At 33.2% G+C, this 20,419-nt stretch overlaps 1 protein-coding gene across 1 annotated transcript; it reads right to left on the bottom strand.

The window, feature by feature from the left end:
• Positions 1-293: 293 nt before the first annotated feature.
• LOC132271901 (peroxidase 66) lies at positions 294-2,106 on the bottom strand. Its single transcript, XM_059773407.1, has 3 exons — positions 1,706-2,106; positions 1,402-1,590; positions 294-1,034 (listed from the first exon to the last, which is right to left on the bottom strand). The coding sequence occupies exons 1-3, from the start codon at positions 2,054-2,056 to the stop codon at positions 471-473; spliced, it is 1,104 nt and encodes a 367-aa protein (XP_059629390.1). The 5' UTR covers positions 2,057-2,106; the 3' UTR covers positions 294-470.
• Between the last annotated feature and the right edge of the window lie 18,313 nt (positions 2,107-20,419).

The raw sequence follows: 20,419 nt of genomic DNA, 5'->3' as shown, positions 1-20,419 counted from the left end.
GAAAAAAAAAAATAGTTAGAGTGAGTGACTTGATTATATATTAAGAACTTCTTATAAGTTTTGAGCTATAAACGTTGAAAAAAGAAAAAGAAATAGTTAGAGTGGGCGAGCTGATTAAATTTAAGGATAAATTTTGTGTTGGAATTCTCCTAGGGTCGTCTTTAAGGCATTTTTGGAGTAATTATTTGCTGCATGTGAGATGAGTGGACTATATTGTACTGCAGAATGCTTGATGGTAAATCATGAAGTGCTCTAAAAAGTCCTACTTAAATACACCACCAAAAGAGAGAAAAAATAATAATAATAATAAATAAATTCCCCACTTTAATACTACTTAACCAACCAATTAAATTTGGATAGGTTAATTAGACATAATTTTGATACAAATAGCAGAACTCTTATTTCTAAAGGCAATGGAAAACAAAAGACAGATTTGGCTCTCTCTCTCTCTCTCTCTCTCTCTCTCTCACTCAATTCACAATTCGGCACTTCACTCTCACTTCACCAATTTCAATAACCCCTACATTTCCAAGTTTCACCATTGAATCAGTAAACTCTTTAAAGAACAAACGTTGATCTCTGGCATATGCTTCTACAATCCATTTAGTCATCAAATCCCCATACAATGCTTGATCTGATCCAAACACGCCCTTACCAGCTACAACTCTTTTGTAGTAGACATTATCAAAAGTTGATGGAGTTGAGTCCAAGAATTCTCCCGCCTTCCGATCCTTGTTTGGTTTCGGGCATTTGTTCCTTAGGGTTAGAGCAAAGTCCTTGTTCATCGTGGGATCAATGTCACTCCCCAAACTGAAGTTACGGAGCCGGGCTTCGAACGAAGCACAGTGAGAAAACCCTAGTGTGTGGCCACCGGACAGAGCAACCAAGTCTTTGACTTGCAGACCTCTCTTGGAAAAGTTCTTAATGAGTTGTGTCACATTGTGAGATGGAGATGGTAAGTTGCTAGTCTCACTGGCTTTTGACAACCTTCCATCTTTTCTTCCTTTGAGTACATTCCAATTTGGACCTCCATTCTAAAAATAAATAAATAAATAAAAATAAAATAACACAAATGTTAATTAACACAAATGAGATGGTGATCAATAGAAAGAAAATAAAAAGAATTTACTACGGATTTCATATTATTTTGCACAAAGTGACATTCTGATTGTGTTACTGACAGACACATATTAGACAACACACATGCATATAAACATGGTCATCATGTTTATGGTGAATGGTGTCCATTTTTCCCAAATTTGGACTATTCAAGATTGAAATACCAATTATATACTATGTGCAAATTGACAAAATGAAGCAAAGAGACCATATGTTCTCGAAAAATTTGATTGATAAATGACTGAAATACCCATAAGCTAGAAGACTTAATATATGTATTACCATTACTACTACATCTCTAGTTGCCATTGCGATTATATCAGCGCAAGAAACTGTACGTGGACATGCCATTTCGAGCTTAGTTTTGGCCTCGTCGATGACATGGAATGCTGCTAGTGATTTATTGGGAGGACCATCTTTTTCGGCTTTGTTTCCCGGAGTTGAGTCCAGCAAAAGTGAGGCATCACATCCCTGTCCATATATATATATATATATATATAACTCAACATTAACATTACATACCAATTTCACCATTTCAGTAAACACACACACACACAGTCATATAAAGAGAGAAATTATGTGATACCCTTATGAAACAGTCATGGAAGAACATTCTAAGGATTCGAGCTGGGACTTTAGGGTCACGTGCAGAAGCCTTATGAACTGTCTCTGAGATAATATTCTCAGCTCTTGGACATGTCTGACGATAATAATCAACATGGAGTGTGGCTTTTGACAGTGAAATCACCATTGATAATAGAATAAACATAGTTGGAGAGAAGACTGTGTGTGGAGTGAAAACAGCCATATTTGGTCTTGGATTGGTGATGAATAAAATGAGAAGAATCAGAGAAGTGAGAGAGAGAGTGATAGAAGTTTCATGGAAGTATGGTGGTATATATGTAGAGCCCAATACATATATTAAATAAAAACACATTAATGTTGTAGTTTAATTTCATGTGGATTTAATATACTTTCAAGTTACTCAATAAAGAAACAAACTGTGGAAAAATAGAAGATGCTTTTGGTGTGCTTTGAGACCAAGCATTTCCACCTAAGCCCTTCTCTTGTAGGATAAATTACAATATTTAACCACCTCTTTTGTGAGCTTTAAACTTAGAGCAGTTTTGTAGGGTATGCCCCACAGAATGCAAATTAATAGTGATTATCATTGAGCCATTGTTTGGTGGACATGTTATATCAGAGAAGGTTCAGTTGCATATCAATTAACAATATGTGAATGTGGGCAATGCTTCAAGTATGTTTATGATAATTGTTGGTTTATATCTATCAGGTAGGTCCAGGTGAGGGTCAAACAGTTGGTAAAAGATGTAGTACATAGATTTTGTAAAGAAGAACACTAGTACTAGTACTTGATGCCATTTGGGTGCCAAGAAAATTAAAGAAGAAAGAAATGAAAGCTAAGAGTACATCGGCATTGCCTTTTCTGTACTACAGGTGTGTTTTTTATATAATAAAAAAAATCGTTTCAATTATCCTTAAGAATGTAAAATGTCGTGCTGGATGTTTTGAAAATTACTAGATTTAATTTACTAAAAATTAAATATACATGGATTTTTAGAGCGTCATTTACAATTACATGAAGTCAAAGTCTTGAAATTTTTTTAAAATGTATTTTCTCAAAATGTTGACGTGAATATGAAAAAATATTGATTTTAAATTGATGCCCAAATTGTTTTTTTTATGTTGCAAAATGATCTAACTACCCTTCCACTAATTTTACTAACCCTCCAGCCATTTCTCTCTCTTCTTTACTATTTCTCTCTTAGAAATAGCGTTCTTTATCTCTCTCTCACTAGATTTGAACCCCCCCTTCCCTTCCTCTCTCTCTGACATTGAAGACATTATCTCCATCTCTCTCGAACCTCTCACCAATGCACCCATTCTGGTCGCCATCGCACTCCTCTATTTCACCAGATCTACCGGGGACGTCGTTCTGTCACTGAAGTTTAATACTATCATTAATTGCTTTGTCTCTTTCATTAAGGGTTTTTAAATTGAGAAACACCCAATCTGGTAACTTGTGAAAGTGATTCACGAATTTGATTGCTATGTGTTGACCTAAGCACAATCTAGTAATTTTGATGATTACAAACCATTAATGGTATTTAAGTAGGCACTAATATTTACATTAAGTGTTGTACTAGATATGATAATATTTCCAAAATAGCCCCCACTGAAGCAAAGATGATCCATGTCACATTCCAATACAGATGGGGACATCTATGGTGAAGCAATGAACATGGAAATGACTTGAAATTGAAAAACATCTAGTATTCAAAGTTGACTTGGACCTCAATGATCAAGAATTCAACTCAAAGGATAAGAATGCAACTCAAAGAGCAAAGAAGAAGCCTCAAACCTCAAAGATCAATGCCAAAGCTTGAAAAATGGGGTATATAGGTTGGTGAGTACTTATGATTCATTACCAAAGTATTTTTTAATCTTATTTTGAAGCTCACTTCTATAGGATCATGCACATACAATCATATTTCACATTTTAATTCTTAAGCAACCTTGTTTGAAAATTTGGAAAGTGCAAAACGCTTGGCTTTTTAGTTAATAATCTGTGGTAGGAAGCAAAATATATAGCCTATGTTGCTGAAGTTCAATTTTGGGGGTTTTCTGGTTTAATGTTGAAATCATCGATCTCCTCAATCTCAGTTAGTTAACTCAAATCAGCCAAACACTGTGACTTGGTTTCCTCCCCTAAATGGATCTTTAACTTTATTAGAATATATACAATGACCTAAGCTACCTCCAAGAACTTAGAAACTCTTAAAAGGCTTGTTTTTGAAATCTAAGTTCAACCAGCCAACTAGTTGGATTCAACCACGCTACCGATTTGCATATAATAAAATGGAGTTTAGGAGTGTAGTTTATTCAACCGACTAATATAAGCTATTAGCCAATTGGTATAAAGTATCATCTGACTGACACTCTAAACCAGCTAACTAGTTCATGTAGGATTTGAATCTTAACAACTATATTTGCATTAAATGCAATCTTAACTACTCATAACAACTATTTTCTGGCCAAAACTCTCTATATAAAGGGTTATGCATTTATGAACGAATATACAACAAGTGTGAACCATTTATGAGTAATTAGAGATATCATTTGAGCATTCAATACAATCTTCATTCTCTCATTCATTTCACTTCATAGACTTGAGCTTCAACTCGATTCATAAAATAGTCTTGTGAGCTATGATTTGAACATCAATTTGTTGAGAGAGATATAAATCTTTGTACTTCAAACTTTCTACCAAATTATTTGTAGGGGTTGGTTTGACCCAAAGGAAGTCTAAGAGAAGGATGTTATCTTAGTAAGAAGGAAGGAGAAACACGTTTTCTTCTTGTAAATGTTTGCTCTCCACTCGAAAGGAGAAGCTATGGTGGATTTGGGAAAGCCTCGAGAGGGATCTTGAGTTGATGAGTAAGAGTTCCGAACTGGCTAAATTGGCATGTCAATTGTGTTTGAATTTCTCTTCCCTTATCTCATTTAAATTGTGCTTATATTGATTACTTTCATATATTGGTCATTGCACAATTTATATAGATATTGCATATTCTTGTTTAAATCTTTTAATCCAGAAAATTGACAATTAATTATTTGTCATAGACTATATTCACCTCCCCTCCCTCTAGAGTCAATCCTTAGGTAAAATTGTCATTCTGATTTTATGTGTACGTATAATTCTCTGTTACAGGATTAGTGTAGGTCATTCATTCTCAATGAACTAACTTCCACTTATGAATTTTAACTTAAAAGCGATAAAGTTGCAAATTATTTATCGAAATAAAAAACCATGAATGCAAGTTTGTTAGTAACTCTAATAAGTTTTAGTATATTCTCACTGCTAAGGTTTATTAATGGGTTAAGTGCGAAGAACACCCTTAAAGTATACTTAATTCGCATAGCACATTCACCCTTTATTTTTCAAAATGTGCTATAAATATCCTTATTTTTAAAATTGTTTGAAAACCCCACTCAAATCATTTTTTTTTCTCCGAAAAGTGACATAAAGTAATTATAATATGTTCGTTTTGCCCTTTTATCCTTCTAAAAATTTCCTTAATTAGCTATGTCATCCTCTTCCCCTCTTCATCTTCACCAACCTGTAAACCCATTCCTAACCTCTGTTAACACAAAAACTTTCATCCTTTTTTCCGGTAATCATCCGCCACTCTTTCAACACAAAACCTATATCAATCAATTCCTTATCCTCTAATCTATCTAGTGGAACAAAAATCTTCTACAACCATGAAATAGTTCAAGAGTTCCCAAATTTTAAATCTCTTTTAATTCCTGCTCTGTTGATGCTTTATTTTGTACTAATTTGTTTAATTTATAGTCACACACAACAAGCAGTGCAAAAGTGGTTTTTTTTTGCAACAAATGCCAATGACTAGGCAATTCAAAGGCTCCTGGCACCCTCTGCATTATATGTAACCTAAACCTCCAAGGCCCGTACACCTTTTGTTCTCTCTTTTGAAAAGTGTAATACCTTAATATTTAAAAGGATAAAAATGGGATTTAATTTTATTTAATTATGTGGTTATGTGTCTATGTGTTTATGTGTTTAATTAAATTAATTGTTTAAATTAAATTATGTACTTAAATGATTTAATTGTTTGATGTGTAATGTGGGTTTTGTTTGTATGTATTTGTGTGATGTGATATATGTGACTTAATTGTGTACTTGTTTGTAATTATATATTAGTTAAATGAATAATTATTTTATTTTTACTTTTAATTTAAAAGGATGGATTTGGATAGTAGTAATGGACCAACTAGATGGGTCACATGAACTGCTTGGATAGGAGCCTAAATGGGTAGGATTACGACCCATGGGCATTGGATATATATATATATATATATATATATTTATATTCTTTGAGTATATATATTTATATATATGTGGATATTCTTATTATTAGTATTATAAATATTATTATTAATAATAATGGATGGAGTATTTATATATTTAGGTATATATAAATATATATGTATATACTGAATTATAATTTTTATGGTATGCATGGAGGATTAAGTCATATATATATATATATATGGATATAAATGGTTGTAATATATATATATATATATATATATATTATTGTTATAAATATTATTATAGTTATTAATAATTAAGGAAGGATTAGTTTTACACATATATAGATATATATTTTATGGTGTATATGTATATAGTCAGATTATATTAACAATATAACTACTATATGAGTTATTTTATTTTCCTTTTTTATTTTCTCTTTGGCAACTTGTTATTTAACTAGGATTAATATTTTATTGTATAGTCTATATATATTATGTATGTCGACTTAAAGGGCTGGGACGTGAGTTTAAAGGGAGAGAGAGAAACCGAGAGTTTGAGAAAGGAAGAAGGAAGGCTGTGAATCACGGCCAAAGGAAGAAGAAGGCGGAGGGCTATGATGAGCACTGAAAAGTGCGCATTTAAACCCGTTAAGCTTAAGCATTCTAGTACATTTATCTATCTTACTTTGCCGTTTTAGACTTATTACGTGTTATTTATATTTTCAGGCACTAATCCCAAAATTGAGCTAACTCAGCCAAATAAGAGCTTAATTGAAGCAATCCTGAGATAAACCAAAGGAGGGAGCAAAGTGGAGAAAGAAAGGAGCAAAAAGGAATCAAGTTGTGCAGCTGAAAAGTTCAATCGATCCAACTTAGAGTTCGATCGATCGAACATCTATGATCGATCACAGTACTTCTCGATAGATCCAATCTTGGCCTTTGCTGAAATTCCAAGTTCGATCGATCGAACATCACCTTCGATCGATCGAACCCTATTTTGTCCTATTCAAATGATTGATCTTATCCACAGCTGTACGCATACCAACCACTTTTGTCTTTTTCCCCATAAATATCTTGAAAATATCCTAGCCTTGTCATTATCCGGAGGAGTCAGACCACTTCGATCAATCCAAGATGCAGTTCGATCGATCGAACCCATTTTCGATCGATCCAAGTTAAGGTTCGATCGATCGAACTTCCTCCAGCGAGAAAAAGTTAAAATCCAGCTCATTTATTCCGTCCTTCATCCAATCATTGGAGAATATGCCTTGCACGACCACAGCTCATCATGGGGTGTATTTGACCTACCTATATAAGGAATATGATACACTTTTTGAGTAAGTCTCTTGTCACACATTGAAAATCATCTTGGAGGCTATTCTTGGAGAGGAAGAAGGGAGGAAGCTAGAGCAACCATTGGAGGAGATCTTCACCAACAAGGAGCAGCCATGGAGTTAGCCCTTGAGGGTTGGATCATCACTACCATGAGTGGCTAGACATCCTCTTGGGGCTAGAGTTAGCCCCAAGCATGCTTTCTATACTCTAATCTTGTGTATTATTGAGGGATTAGTGTTGTATGATACATCTTGATATTCATGTATATATAAATCTTGATTATTTCATGGTTTGTATGGTTTAATACTTCCAATTGACTATTCTATTTTATCCATATGTCTATGTAGCTAGAGTAGGATATTCATGTGCTTATCCCTAGATTTAGTATTTTTGATGCATGTCTATGTGTATTGATGCTATAGATCTGGAGATCATCAAGATGATATGCTTAATGAATGTTATTTTGGTTCATTTGATGGTTTATGCCTATTCTTGATGGTTTGTGCCTCTCCCCTAGTCTAGATAGCTTTATTTTCATGCTAGTGTTGTAGATTTAGTGTAGTGGTAGTGTAATGTTAGATGGGAGGACAATCTACTCTTAATGTTTGATGTTCCATGCTTGTGAGTCCAAATGGCATATTCCTCTAATATTGTGTTGTATGTGGATTTTGAGCTTAATGAAGGATTAATGACTAGTTATGATATGTTGTATCTTTCACATGTGTTTAGACAATTTATTCCTCTCCCAATAGATATTTTGCACCTCTTACATGATGTTTAGATAATGCATGTTTAACTAAATCATCCTTATGGATTGCTTGGACTATGAGCTTAATGAAAGGTTCAATGACTTGAATTGTTATTTTGTTATCTTCACATGATGTTTAGACAATATATTCCTCTACCAATAGATGTATTGTGGCCTCACACATGTTGATTGAGACAATTTGCACTTGTTGAGTCACCCTTACCAATTGAATGTCTTTTACACACACACAACATTGTTGCAACACATTCATTTCCCTCATTAGTTACTTGATTATGGTTTGGAATAGTATTGTTTGGTGGTGATCTCTACACCCCAAGACCTTTCCTTCTTACTTACTCTTTATCTTATTGCATTGCTTTAGTATAGTTTAGGTCATCTAGAAGTAATCAACCAACCCAATTCTCTTTTGCAATCATTTGGTACGCTAGAGTCGAAGTTGAAATTCCAACACGTATAATCCCTTGGGACGATCCCTACTTACCCTATCTATATTTTATATAGAGAAAGGTAGCAGTGGCTTTCTATAAATGTAAAACTTGGCCACCTCCTAAATTCACAACTCTTCAAGCTTTGTTGGTTGTGGCGACTCCATCAAGGAAACCAACAAGTTTTTGGCGCCGTTGCCGGGGATTAACGGTTTTGTTGGAATTAAACTAGACAATAGTGTTCATTAGATTGCTTCTATTTTTATTTTATTTTCCATTGTATATTCTTTTCTCTTGATTCTCATTATTATTTGTTCAATTAGGTACTTGCCTACAAGGAAGGCGAACTTTGGAACTTAAAGCAATCATTGGAGCTTAAAAGCTAAATTTGGAGTTGAAGTGCTAAAGGACCGTTGTGAGCAATTCTTGGAACTCTTGTATTTTAATTGTTTCACTTCTTTGTATGCGTGTGATAGCCCTTGTTGAGGCTCATTTTATTGCTAAATTTTTGTCCAAGCATGGGCCCTTGTTGAGGCCAATTTTTTCTTGCATTTGGGTTTTAATTGTGAATGGAGGAATTGTTTGATCCAAGTTTGGGGGGGAATTACATCCCTTCACCTTATGCTCCTCCATCACATTTTAATCCTTATGAGATTGAGTCCAATTCATTTCATGCATCATCTTATTATGGACTTGATCACTCATTTAATCCTTCTTATGACTATTGCCCTCCACCACCATTTTATGATGAATCAATTCCACCACCTTCTAAGTACTCACCCGGATTTGAAAAAAAAGTGTTAGCTTTACTTGATGTGCATATTTCACACACTTCATTTATTAATTCTCATTCTCAAACTTTAGCCAACTTAGACGCTCAAGTTGAGCAAATTACAAATACTCTTTCTCATCAAGAGGAGGAGGAAGAGGCAAATGAAAAAATGGCAAGAACTTCAATGTATATAGATGAGGATGATGAGAGTGAGGAGAATGAAACAAGTGAGCTAATGCCTAGCACTCTATCTTGTATAGAGGAGGAAGTGGCAAGTGAATTAGTGGCTAATCCAATAGAACATAACATGATTAATAAGGACTTTCCTTGTTTTGATTATAATTTTATCTCGGAGATGGCTACTCTAGAGAGTGAGGAGATGTTGACCACACTTGCGGTAGGAGAGAATGAGGAGGAACTTGTTGAAGAGGGCCTTCTTTCTATTATCTCTAATGACCCTCTTGAGGAGTGTCTTTTGGAAATGTATAAAAATTGTGGTTTTGACTTTAAAAGCTCTAAAAATGAAATAAACTCTCTAATGGACTCCTTAGCTTACTTAGAAGGTGAGGAAATGGTAATTTATGAGGAGGAGAAGAGGGATGAAGAGATGGTGTTTCTTATTAATCCAAATGAGTCTTTGAAAGACAATGCCTCACCAATTATCAATATGGATGATCATTTGAATGTGTTTCAAGAACACAACAAAGAGGCAAGCCTAACCATGATTGATTTTATTTTCAAGACCGTGGATAAAAGGAACAATATCATCTCTTTTATTTCTTTTCAAGTCATTCTTTTGGAGGATGATTTTATTGTCATAAGTGGGACATTAAATGAGAAAAATGAAAAGAGGGTCAATAAGGATGTTTCATAACCAGTTTTTAATTCATTTGATTAGTGAGTTGACCTAACGTCTTGCTAGAGACGTTAAACACTAGTATTCGTAGAGTTTCACAACTCTATTCCTCCCTCATTTCTTTTTATTTTTCATTCTTGTGTACATTCTTCCATCTATTTTTCAAATTTTCATTCTTGTTACCATCATTGGGGCTTAGCATAGGATTTTCTGCACTTTCAGTTCAAAATTAGGCATTTGGTGCCAGTTCGATCGATCACAAGAGCATCTTCAATCGATCGAATTATTCTTCGATCGATCCAACTATGGATTCGATCGATCGAACTCCACTTGAGTCCCAACACTTAGAAAATTTTTTGAGCTTTCATCAATTTTGAAAGTGCATGCTCTCGGGATCTCCAGGATTTTCACTGTTCGATCGATCCAACTACAATTTCGATCGATCAAAGAACATTCGATCGATCCAACTTTATAGTTCGATCGATCTCGAGCTTCAACACTTAGAAAAATTTTGGACATGTTTCAATTCTGAAAATGCATGCTCTCGGGATCTCCAAAATTTTACATGTTCGATCGATCGAATTTCATCTCGGATCGATCACAGCTATGTTCGATCGATCGAACTTCATCTTCGATCGATCACAATTTTGCCCCTTTGACCCTTTCACTTTTTGACTTTTTCTATTTCTATTTTTATTTTATTTTATTTTTTTATTTTATTTTATTTCATTTAGTTAACTCTCTCTCTTGACTAAAAAAAAAATGAAGAAGTTTTTGGAAATTTGTTAAAAACACAAAAATATTTTTGTTAATTTTATTTTATTTTCAAAAATTACAAAAAGATTTTTATTTTATTTTCATTTTTACTTTTATTTCCAAGCTTTATTTTTATTTTTATTTCAAATATTTAAAATTAAAAAAAAAAATCAAATCCCAAAAACATTTTTCTTTTAATTTATTTTATTTCCTTTTATCTTATTTCCAAAAATCCAAAAATACTTTGTTTAACTTTAATTTTTAATTCTTCTAACTTATCAAAAAAAAAAAAAAACTTTGCATTCCTTATTTTCTTACATTTTTATTTACTTGCCTTTTTATTTTTATTTGTGTACATATTTGTTTTGTCTAAAAAAATAAAAAATAAAAAATAAAAAAATGAGACGATTTTTCAAAGAAGTATTCCGTCTTGCTAGAGACGTTAAACTTAGCACCCATTTTGCATATTTCTTACATTTTTCATTTTTCTTTGCATGTTTTCACATATATATTAAAAAAAAAAAAAAAAAATGAAAAAAAAAAAGTAAGAAAATTTTGTATATACTTGCATTGTACATATTCTTTCCATTTTTTTTTTTTGCATTGTACATGTTTCTTTTCATTTCTTGCATTGCACATATTGTTTTTCATTTCTTACATTGAACATATTCTTTCATTACATTTTGCCTTATTTAATTTTCTTTTTATATTTTGTTCATGCATTTTATTCTTTGTTTTTCTTGCATTTTGTATATACTTACTTTCATTAAATGAAAAATATAAAAAGATTCATCATTGTGCCCTTATGTGTAGTCATGCATACTTTATGCTTTAGTTAGGGCTTGATCTTATATCTCTCTTGCATCATGTGTTACATTGCCTTAGAATGCTTGATTTGATTATTCTTATCCCATTTGATATTTGATGTGAGTTTGCTAGCGTGGTTATTCAAGTAAGTTGTTGATTCCAAGTTTGGGGGAGACGTCTTTCGAATTGGATCATGACCAGGCTTCATGTCTACACCACCACGGTATATTTTTTCCATTTTTTTTTTTTTTTGTCCATTGTTCTCATTGCACATTGAGGACAATGTGCGGTTTAAGTTTGGGGGTAAGGTGTCTTGTTGCATTCTGCTTAAGATTTGAGCTTTAAATGCATGATTGAGATTTGAAATTGATGCTAGCTATGATTTTGATCTTTTGAAGACTATATTGCTTAAAATTTAAAAATTGCTTGACTTGAGAGTCCAATACTCCTTGTATGCCTTGAGGATGCCATTTAGGAGTAAATTTTTCAAAAGATTGATATCTTGCTTGCATTTGTGGTTCACATCATCCTAAATTTGTGATTGTTTTGAGATTCATTCTAGGATTCTACATTAGCACCGGCGCACGCTAGCATTCAATTGTGGGGTACATGCTTTGTTGATTATTGAATTGGTTATATCCCAATTGGGCTAGTAGTGCATTGAAACCTTTCATTCTTGATAAAGTTGGATAACAACCCCTTTTCATTGAATAGCCGGGATTCTTGCCTCATTAAGCAGTGAACTTCTCGCGCCGAAAGGTGGAGGGCCCAAACTCTAGGTTAATAATTGAAAAAAAAAAAAAAAAAAAAGAAGAAAAAGTTGCAAAAGCAATAAAAGTGAGGACTTCTCCCAAAAGGCGAGAAGTGGAAAATGATTAGATGGTTGTTGTCTTGATTTGTAGCCTAGTTGATTTGAGTTTGTAAGTCTGTTGGGGTGTCTTAACACCTAATGCCCTAAAGCCATCTGGTTTGGGAGTCATTGACCTAAAGCTCGCTACATGAATCTTCTAGAAAGCTTAAGAGATCAACACATTGCACAATATTTCCATCTTTGATCCTCAATAAAAAAAAAAAAATAGAGTGAAAAGAATAAGCGCACCTAGAAGAATAAAGCTTTAATAAAAGGTCCACTCTCTTATCTAGATGATCGGTACTAGATTTGTGTGCTAGTTTGAGGGTAAGGATGTGATTACTTCTCTAGTTGGCTAAGATAGCAACACACTTGATACCGGACCTCTCACATGGATTCTAGACTTGTTTCGATTTTCATGATCATTTTCTTGATATGTGGAGGACCATACTTGCTTGCTTGATATTGAAATTTTGGGAGATTACTTAGAAACGATTGAAAAATTGCATACTTGAGGTAGTTTTCTCCCAATGCTTGTTTGTAATATTGGTGCCTCTTTTGAAAGAATGAGCTTAATGTTTGTGGGTACCATTTCTGGAAACCCTCACGAGACTTTACTCGTCCACTAGGGGTAACCTAGGGGTTTAAAAGGCTTGTTGCATATGCTAAATGCAATCGTGTTCCCTACGAAAATGGTGTTATCATTTTACTTGCTTTCCAGTTTATTCTTGTATAGTTGTTTATTTCATTTCTTTACTACTTAGTTCATTGCTAGGGACTAGCAATATTTAAGTTTGGGGGTGTGATGAGCACTGAAAAGTGCGCATTTAAACCCGTTAAGCTTAAGCATTCTAGTACCTTTATCTATCTTACTTTGCCGTTTTAGACTTATTACGTGTTATTTATATTTTCAGGCACTAATCCCAAAATTAAGCTAACTCAGCCAAATAAGAGCTTAATTGAAGCAATCCTGAGATAAACCAAAGGAGGGAGCAAAGTGGAGAAAGAAAGGAGCAAAAAGGAATCAAGTTGTGCAGCTGAAAAGTTCGATCGATCCAACTTAGAGTTCGATCGATCGAACATCTATGATCGATCACAGTACTTCTCGATAGATCCAACCTTGGCCTTTACTGAAATTCCAAGTTCGATCGATCGAACATCACCTTCGATCGATCGAACCCTATTTTGTCCTATTCAAATGATTGATCTTATCCACAGCTGTATGCCTACCAACCACTTTTGTCTTTTTCCCCATAAATATCTTGAAAATATCCCAGCCTTGTCATTATCCGGAGGAGTCAGACCACTTCGATCGATCCAAGATGCAGTTCGATCGATCGAACCCATTTTCGATCGATCCAAGTTAAGATTCGATCGATCGAACTTCCTCCAGCGAGAAAAAGTTAAAATCCAGCTCATTTATTCCGTCCTTCATCCAATCATTGGAGAATATGCCTTGCACGACCACAGCTCATCATGGGGTGTATTTGACCTACCTATATAAGGAATATGATACACTTTTTGAGTAAGTCTCTTGTCACACATTGAAAATCATCTTGGAGGCTATTCTTGGAGAGGAAGAAGGGAGGAAGCTAGAGCAACCATTGGAGGAGATCTTCACCAACAAGGAGCAGCCATGGAGTTAGCCCTTGAGGGTTGGATCATCACTACCATGAGTGGCTAGACATCCTCTTGGGGCTAAAGTTAGCCCCAAGCATGCTTTCTATACTCTAATCTTGTGTATTATTGAGGGATTAGTGTTGTATGATACATCTTGATATTCATGTATATATAAATCTTGATTATTTCATGATTTGTATGGTTTAATGCTTCCAATTGACTATTCTATTCTATCCATATGTCTATGTATGCTAGAGTAGGATATTCATGTGCTTATCCCTAGATTTAGTGTTTTTGATGGTTTATGTCTATTCTTGATGGTTTGTGCCTCTCCCCTAGTCTAGATAGCTTTATTTTCATGCTAGTAGTGTAGATTTAGTGTAGTGGTAGTGTAATGTTAGATGGGAGGACAATCTACTCTTGATGTTTGATGTTCCATGCTTGTGAGTCCAAATAGCATATTCCTCTAATATTGTGTTGTATGTAGATTTTGAGCTTAATGAAGGATTAATGACTAGTTATGATATGTTGTATCTTTCACATGTGTTTAGACAATTTATTCCTCTCCCAATAGATATTTTGTACCTCTCACATGATGTTTAGATAATGCATGTTTAACTAAATCATCCTTATGGATTGCTTGGACTATGAGCTTAATGAAAGGTTCAATGACTTGAATTGTTATTTTGTTATCTTCACATGATGTTTAGACAATATATTCCTCTACCAATAGATGTATTGTGGCGTCACACATGTTGATTGAGACAATTTGCACTTGTTGAGTCACCCTTACCAATTGAATGTCTTTTACACACACACAACATTGTTGCAACACATTCATTTCCCTCATTAGTCACTTGATTATGGTTTGGAATAGTATTGTTTGGTGGTGATCTCTACACCCCAAGACCTTTCCTTCTTACTTACTCTTTATCTTATTGCATTGCTTTAGTATAGTTTAGGTCATCTAGAAGTAATCAACCAACCCAATTCTCTTTTGCAATCATTTGGTACGCTAGAGTCGAAGTTGAAATTCCAACACGTATAATCCCTTGGGACGATCCCTACTCACCCTATCTATATTTTATATAAAGAAAGGTAGTAGTGGCTTTCTATAAATGTAAAACTTGGCCACCTCCTAAATTCACAACTCTTCAAGCTTTGTTGGTTGTGGCGACTCCATCAAGGAAACCAACAGGCTACTATGGGTGAGGAACCAAAGCAACAGAGTAGAGGACGATGGCATCCATGGCTGCCGGCATCAAGGAGTTGGCCGAAAAAAGAAAAGAGTTAGGTTTTCGTTCCGGAATCCTTATAGGCGCGCAAATTCTATGTTCTACTTCTCTTCTTTGATCTAGGGTTTAATGCATATCTAGGACTGCTTTAGGGTGATTATATAAGATTAATTAATCTATTTGCATGCTTTAATTGGATCAAAACATGAACTATTATGTGTTTATATGTGTTCTTGATTTTATGTGATTTTGATGAAATTTAATTTGTAATTCTTTGTTTTAATTGTTGGGGATTGTGTATCTATGTATTATATAATATTGATAATCATATTAGACTTAGATACAACAACTTAGGACCCGAACGGTGGAGTTACAGGTCTGGAACAGCGTCGCGAGGAAGAAAATGACCTGTTTCAGTCGATCGATGTGGGTGCTTTGGCCAACCGATGAAGGTGTATCGGTCGACCGAAATTACCTGTTTAGGTAGTATCTTTTGTTGTCGAATTTTAATGGTTTTTGGAATTGTTTTAAATACTATAAATGGTAATTGGTTTTTAGTTAAGTGGTAAATTGGGTATTTGAGTAACGTTGTATTGTTACATAGTAAAATATACGTACATTATATTAATTTTGTGGATACATATTTTATCCTAAAACTATTATAACCAATAGGATAATAACGTGTTATGTAGTTAATTAATATAACCACTTTTGGAGACTAGTTAGTAGACCAATAGGATAGTAGCATGAATATCAATATAACGTGTTATGTGGTTAATTAATATAATCACTTTTGGACACTAGTTGGTGGTTGGTTGGTTTTATCACTTTAATGGAAAATAAAGATAATGTTTAAATTGGTAATAACGTGGTATTTATTTTAATACACGTAATTGGATTAATAAATGATTTTATTAATTATTAAATTATAAATCATTTTTGGGATAATGCATGTTATATGTATTTAATTAAATTCATATTATTAATTATAATTTAATATATGAATGAATGTCTTTGTGATCTATAAAAATGGACTATGACTGTGGTATTTAATCTATCTCTGAAATAATATTGTGGATGAGATTAAATGGTTATATGGGACATGATCATGGAGGTAATTAATAAGTTAAGTTCATTATAACTGGATAATTATCATGGATATTAATTAAATATGGTTGGATTAAATTGTTTTAATCAATTGTTTAGATTTAAATTAATTTAGTCAGAATGTGGAAATGTATAATTTAATTGAGATGCATGTTAATTTCTTATGACGTAAATTAAATGCATGTTACTTAGAATTGTTACATTTTGCTCAATTAAATGCAAAGGAATATCTGTATGATTTATATCATGCTATGTATGGAGTTATTTGATGTGATATTATAACTGTAACATCAACTGTAGATAATGTGATGTAATGTACCAATATGGGATGGTGACATTCTAGGGACGGATTAACTTATTAGTTAAGTCCTACCTGTTTTTATGTAAAGGGATGGATTAACCAAAAGATTGTTAAGTCCTACCTACATTTAAGTCAGGTCAACTGAACAAGTTCAATGACTTATAAATGATTAATTATAGTTGGATATGATGGATTATATATATATAATTATATGTCATGATATGAGCTTGAGTCTCAGGATCATGGTTAGGGTGCATAGCTGGATATAGAGGTTGTGGTGTACCTTGATAGATGATGGTGTGCATGACTACCTATGTGTTTTGGGTGATACCTAGTATCAGGATGAACCTGTCCTATAGTCTAGTGAGAGTCCTTTAGTGTGTATCTATATATGTACAGATTATGTAGCTATTGCATGAGTTGACTAAGATGTGTTCGTTCCTTAGGTCTCTGTTACACGTAATAGAAAGAACTTGTTTGTGGGCCTGACCCACTATTTATTTTTCAGGTTTATGTAGATTTTGATCGTACAGAGCAGAGACCAGTCATCATTATTCTTCCAGATCTTCTACATAGGATATTACCTTATGTTTCAGTTTTTAGATGTGAACAGTTATTACTATTGATTATCATTTTTGGGATATTTTAGGGGTCCACACAGTATGGATTCCCGAGTTGTATTTTTTGAGGATTGGATATATCAGAAGATTTAGTATTTAATGAAATATATTCTGAGGATTTGAAATTTTGGATTATCATTTTAGTTTTCACTTCAGCAATTTTTATTTATTCTTATTTATCCTCTTGTATTCTGTATTCATTTATTGCCGATTTGTTTTTGATATCATCGGGTATTCGGGTGTGGGCCTGGCCAACCCATATTCGAAAATCTGGGGGTATCACAAAAAGTAAATGACCAATTCTCATTATTTTCTCACCAAATTTCACTTGCCTATTTCATTTTTCCTAAATGGGTGTATGCTCATAAATTTAGGACATTACAGGTTCATCATATGGGTGGCACGAAAGTTGGCATAAGGGAACAACATTCGTACAACTATGAATTTGATGGACCTAGACTTGAAGATGTCCAAGCAACCCATGAATCAGTTCTTGAATTGCCCATTTCGCTAGGAATTTCTTCTAGGTCAAACTCAAACAGTGATTCTTCACTGAATTGTAGAACTTTTTCTTACACTGAAATCTCTTCAGTTTATCAAGAAAAAATTGTGAGTTTATGTAGCGGAAGGTATTGTGGAAAGTTTATGTTTTTTTATTTTTTATTTTCATGCTCATATATTTATTTTACATATAGTCAACAATTCAATAATTTTCAATCAATTTTCTTATAGATTGGCTAGTGTATCAAAAAGATATGAACTCGAGAGATTCAAATCTAAAAATCACATAATCAAAGCAAATTGTTTTTCATTGTATAGATTACAAACCAAAAATCTATTTGTATTAAATCATCAAGTGTCCCACTTTGCATTCAAAGATAGATCATAAATTCAATTGAAAGATTTTTTCACATATATTATCGTAAAACAAAATATGATCAATGTCTCGAAGCAATAACCAAACCCTAGCCTTAAAAAGTGATCCAATGGCAACAAATTTGTCAATCAACACATTTCATGATCACTCAATCACCCTAGGACTTAGTTTAAATGTTTGTACCTAATGTTCTTTGGAAAACTAATTCCAAGGAATCAATTGGTACGTACTTAACTAAATCTTCTTTCTTGATCCACATAACCTTCATTCTCACTTTCTGAAAAGATTTTTCAGATTTTACTTCCTTCTTAGGCAAATTTCTAGCCTTAGAATTTTTAGGTGAACCAAAATTCTTCTACTTTTTAGAATGCACCCTATTCTTAGCATGAACTCCATGAGAATGAATATCCGAAAAATCTTTCTTTTTCTTGTGAAAACAATAATATTGGTTACAACAAAAAGTACAATGCAACACATAAGGCATATAATATATATTATAATGCAATGAATCAACCAAAATAGGATAAGATACATTTTGATTAACAGGTTTTACAAACATTGTTTTCCCCTGTTTACTAGATGAGTCTTTAACAAATACTAAACCTGTTTTATCATTCACACTCTTACCAATGTTTATCATCTTATTCAGTTTGACTTGTGCAGATGTAAAAACAATGAGCTTTTCTTGTGACCTTTTCAGTTCAACATCACCATAATCAATTCTCAAAGCAAGATATTCAATAACAGAGTTAGCTTTACTTACATTGCCTTCAAAAGTGTTTACTTTTTCATTGAGATCAGAGATGAGTGAATTACTTTCAAAAGCCTTTCTTTTTCCTTCATCAATTTGTTTTCTCAGTTCATCATTCTCTTCTTTTGCTTGAATAAGCTCCTTTGCTAACTTGTTAATAGCCAATTTGACTTCAATGGTCTCTACGAACATCTTCTTGAATTTTTCTTCATCCATCTCATCCTCTTGAACCTGTTCATCATAAACTTCATTGTTTTCATCATCTGAAATATCAGAATCAGACAAAGTAACAATATGAGGACCTTTATCAAGAAAATCTACATAAGAAAAATCATTGCAATCATCATGAGAAGATTCATTATCACTAGAAGTAGAATTTTCAGAAACTGAAACTTTCATTGCTTTTCCTTTATTCCTATCCTTTTGCTTTTTCTTAGGACTAGGACAAATATTTGATGTGTGACCTTTGCCACCACAATTCTAGCAAGTAAATTCGGTTTCTTTAGTTCCTTCTCTTTACTTTTCATTTGTTTTAAAATTTGACCCCTTGTCAAAATTTCTAGGATTGGCTCTATTGTCATTCCTTCTCCTTTGTTGTCTTTGAAAAAACTGATTAAATTACCTATATATAAGAGCCACATCATCATCAGAATTATCATCAACAATGTTATCAAGCTGAGTTGACTTTAAAACAAGATTCATTTCTTTCTGATTTTGATTTAAATTTTTCATCTCAAAATTTTTCAATGAACTTATAACCTCATCTACTTTAGCACTAAACAAATCTCAATGTTCAGTGATAGTTTCTACCCTTATCTGAAATCTTTTAGGTAAATACCTTAAGATTTTCTCAGAAATTTTCTTATCACTAACTATTTTGCCTAAGTGACAGAGTTTAGAAATAATTTCAAGAAGACTAGAAAAAAAAAAAAAAAATCATCTTATTTCATCACAATGTTCTCAAAATTATGAGAAAGCATTTGAATTTTGGACAGCTTTACTTTTGAAGTCCTTTCATGAGTAACCTACAAAATATCCCAAGCATCTTTAGCAGTTTTACAATCAGAAATTCTAGCATATTCAGATGGAACAACATAATTAATAATTGCATACAAAGCTTTTCCATTAACATTATTACGCTGAATTTTAAGTGAATGAAGGTGAAAATATCTTTCAAAACTTGAACAACCTTACCATCCGCAATCTTTTCCTCAGTAGAAGGTGTATAACCTGACTCAACAACAGCCTAAACTTTACCTCCTGAATTTTGCAAATAAGCTCTCAATTTTTATTTCCAAAAATTATAATTGTTTCCTTCTTTCAAAACATAAGACATGATGAAAGATATATATATATATT

The sequence above is a fragment of the Cornus florida genome, unplaced genomic scaffold (genome assembly GCF_030987335.1).
Source record: "Cornus florida cultivar Cherokee Brave unplaced genomic scaffold, ASM3098733v1 CherokeeBrave_3.0.0_Hap2_Chr08, whole genome shotgun sequence".
Lineage (NCBI taxonomy): Eukaryota > Viridiplantae > Streptophyta > Magnoliopsida > Cornales > Cornaceae > Cornus > Cornus florida.
Note: the sequence above shows the minus strand (reverse complement) of the source record. Positions and strands in the feature narration are given on the sequence as shown.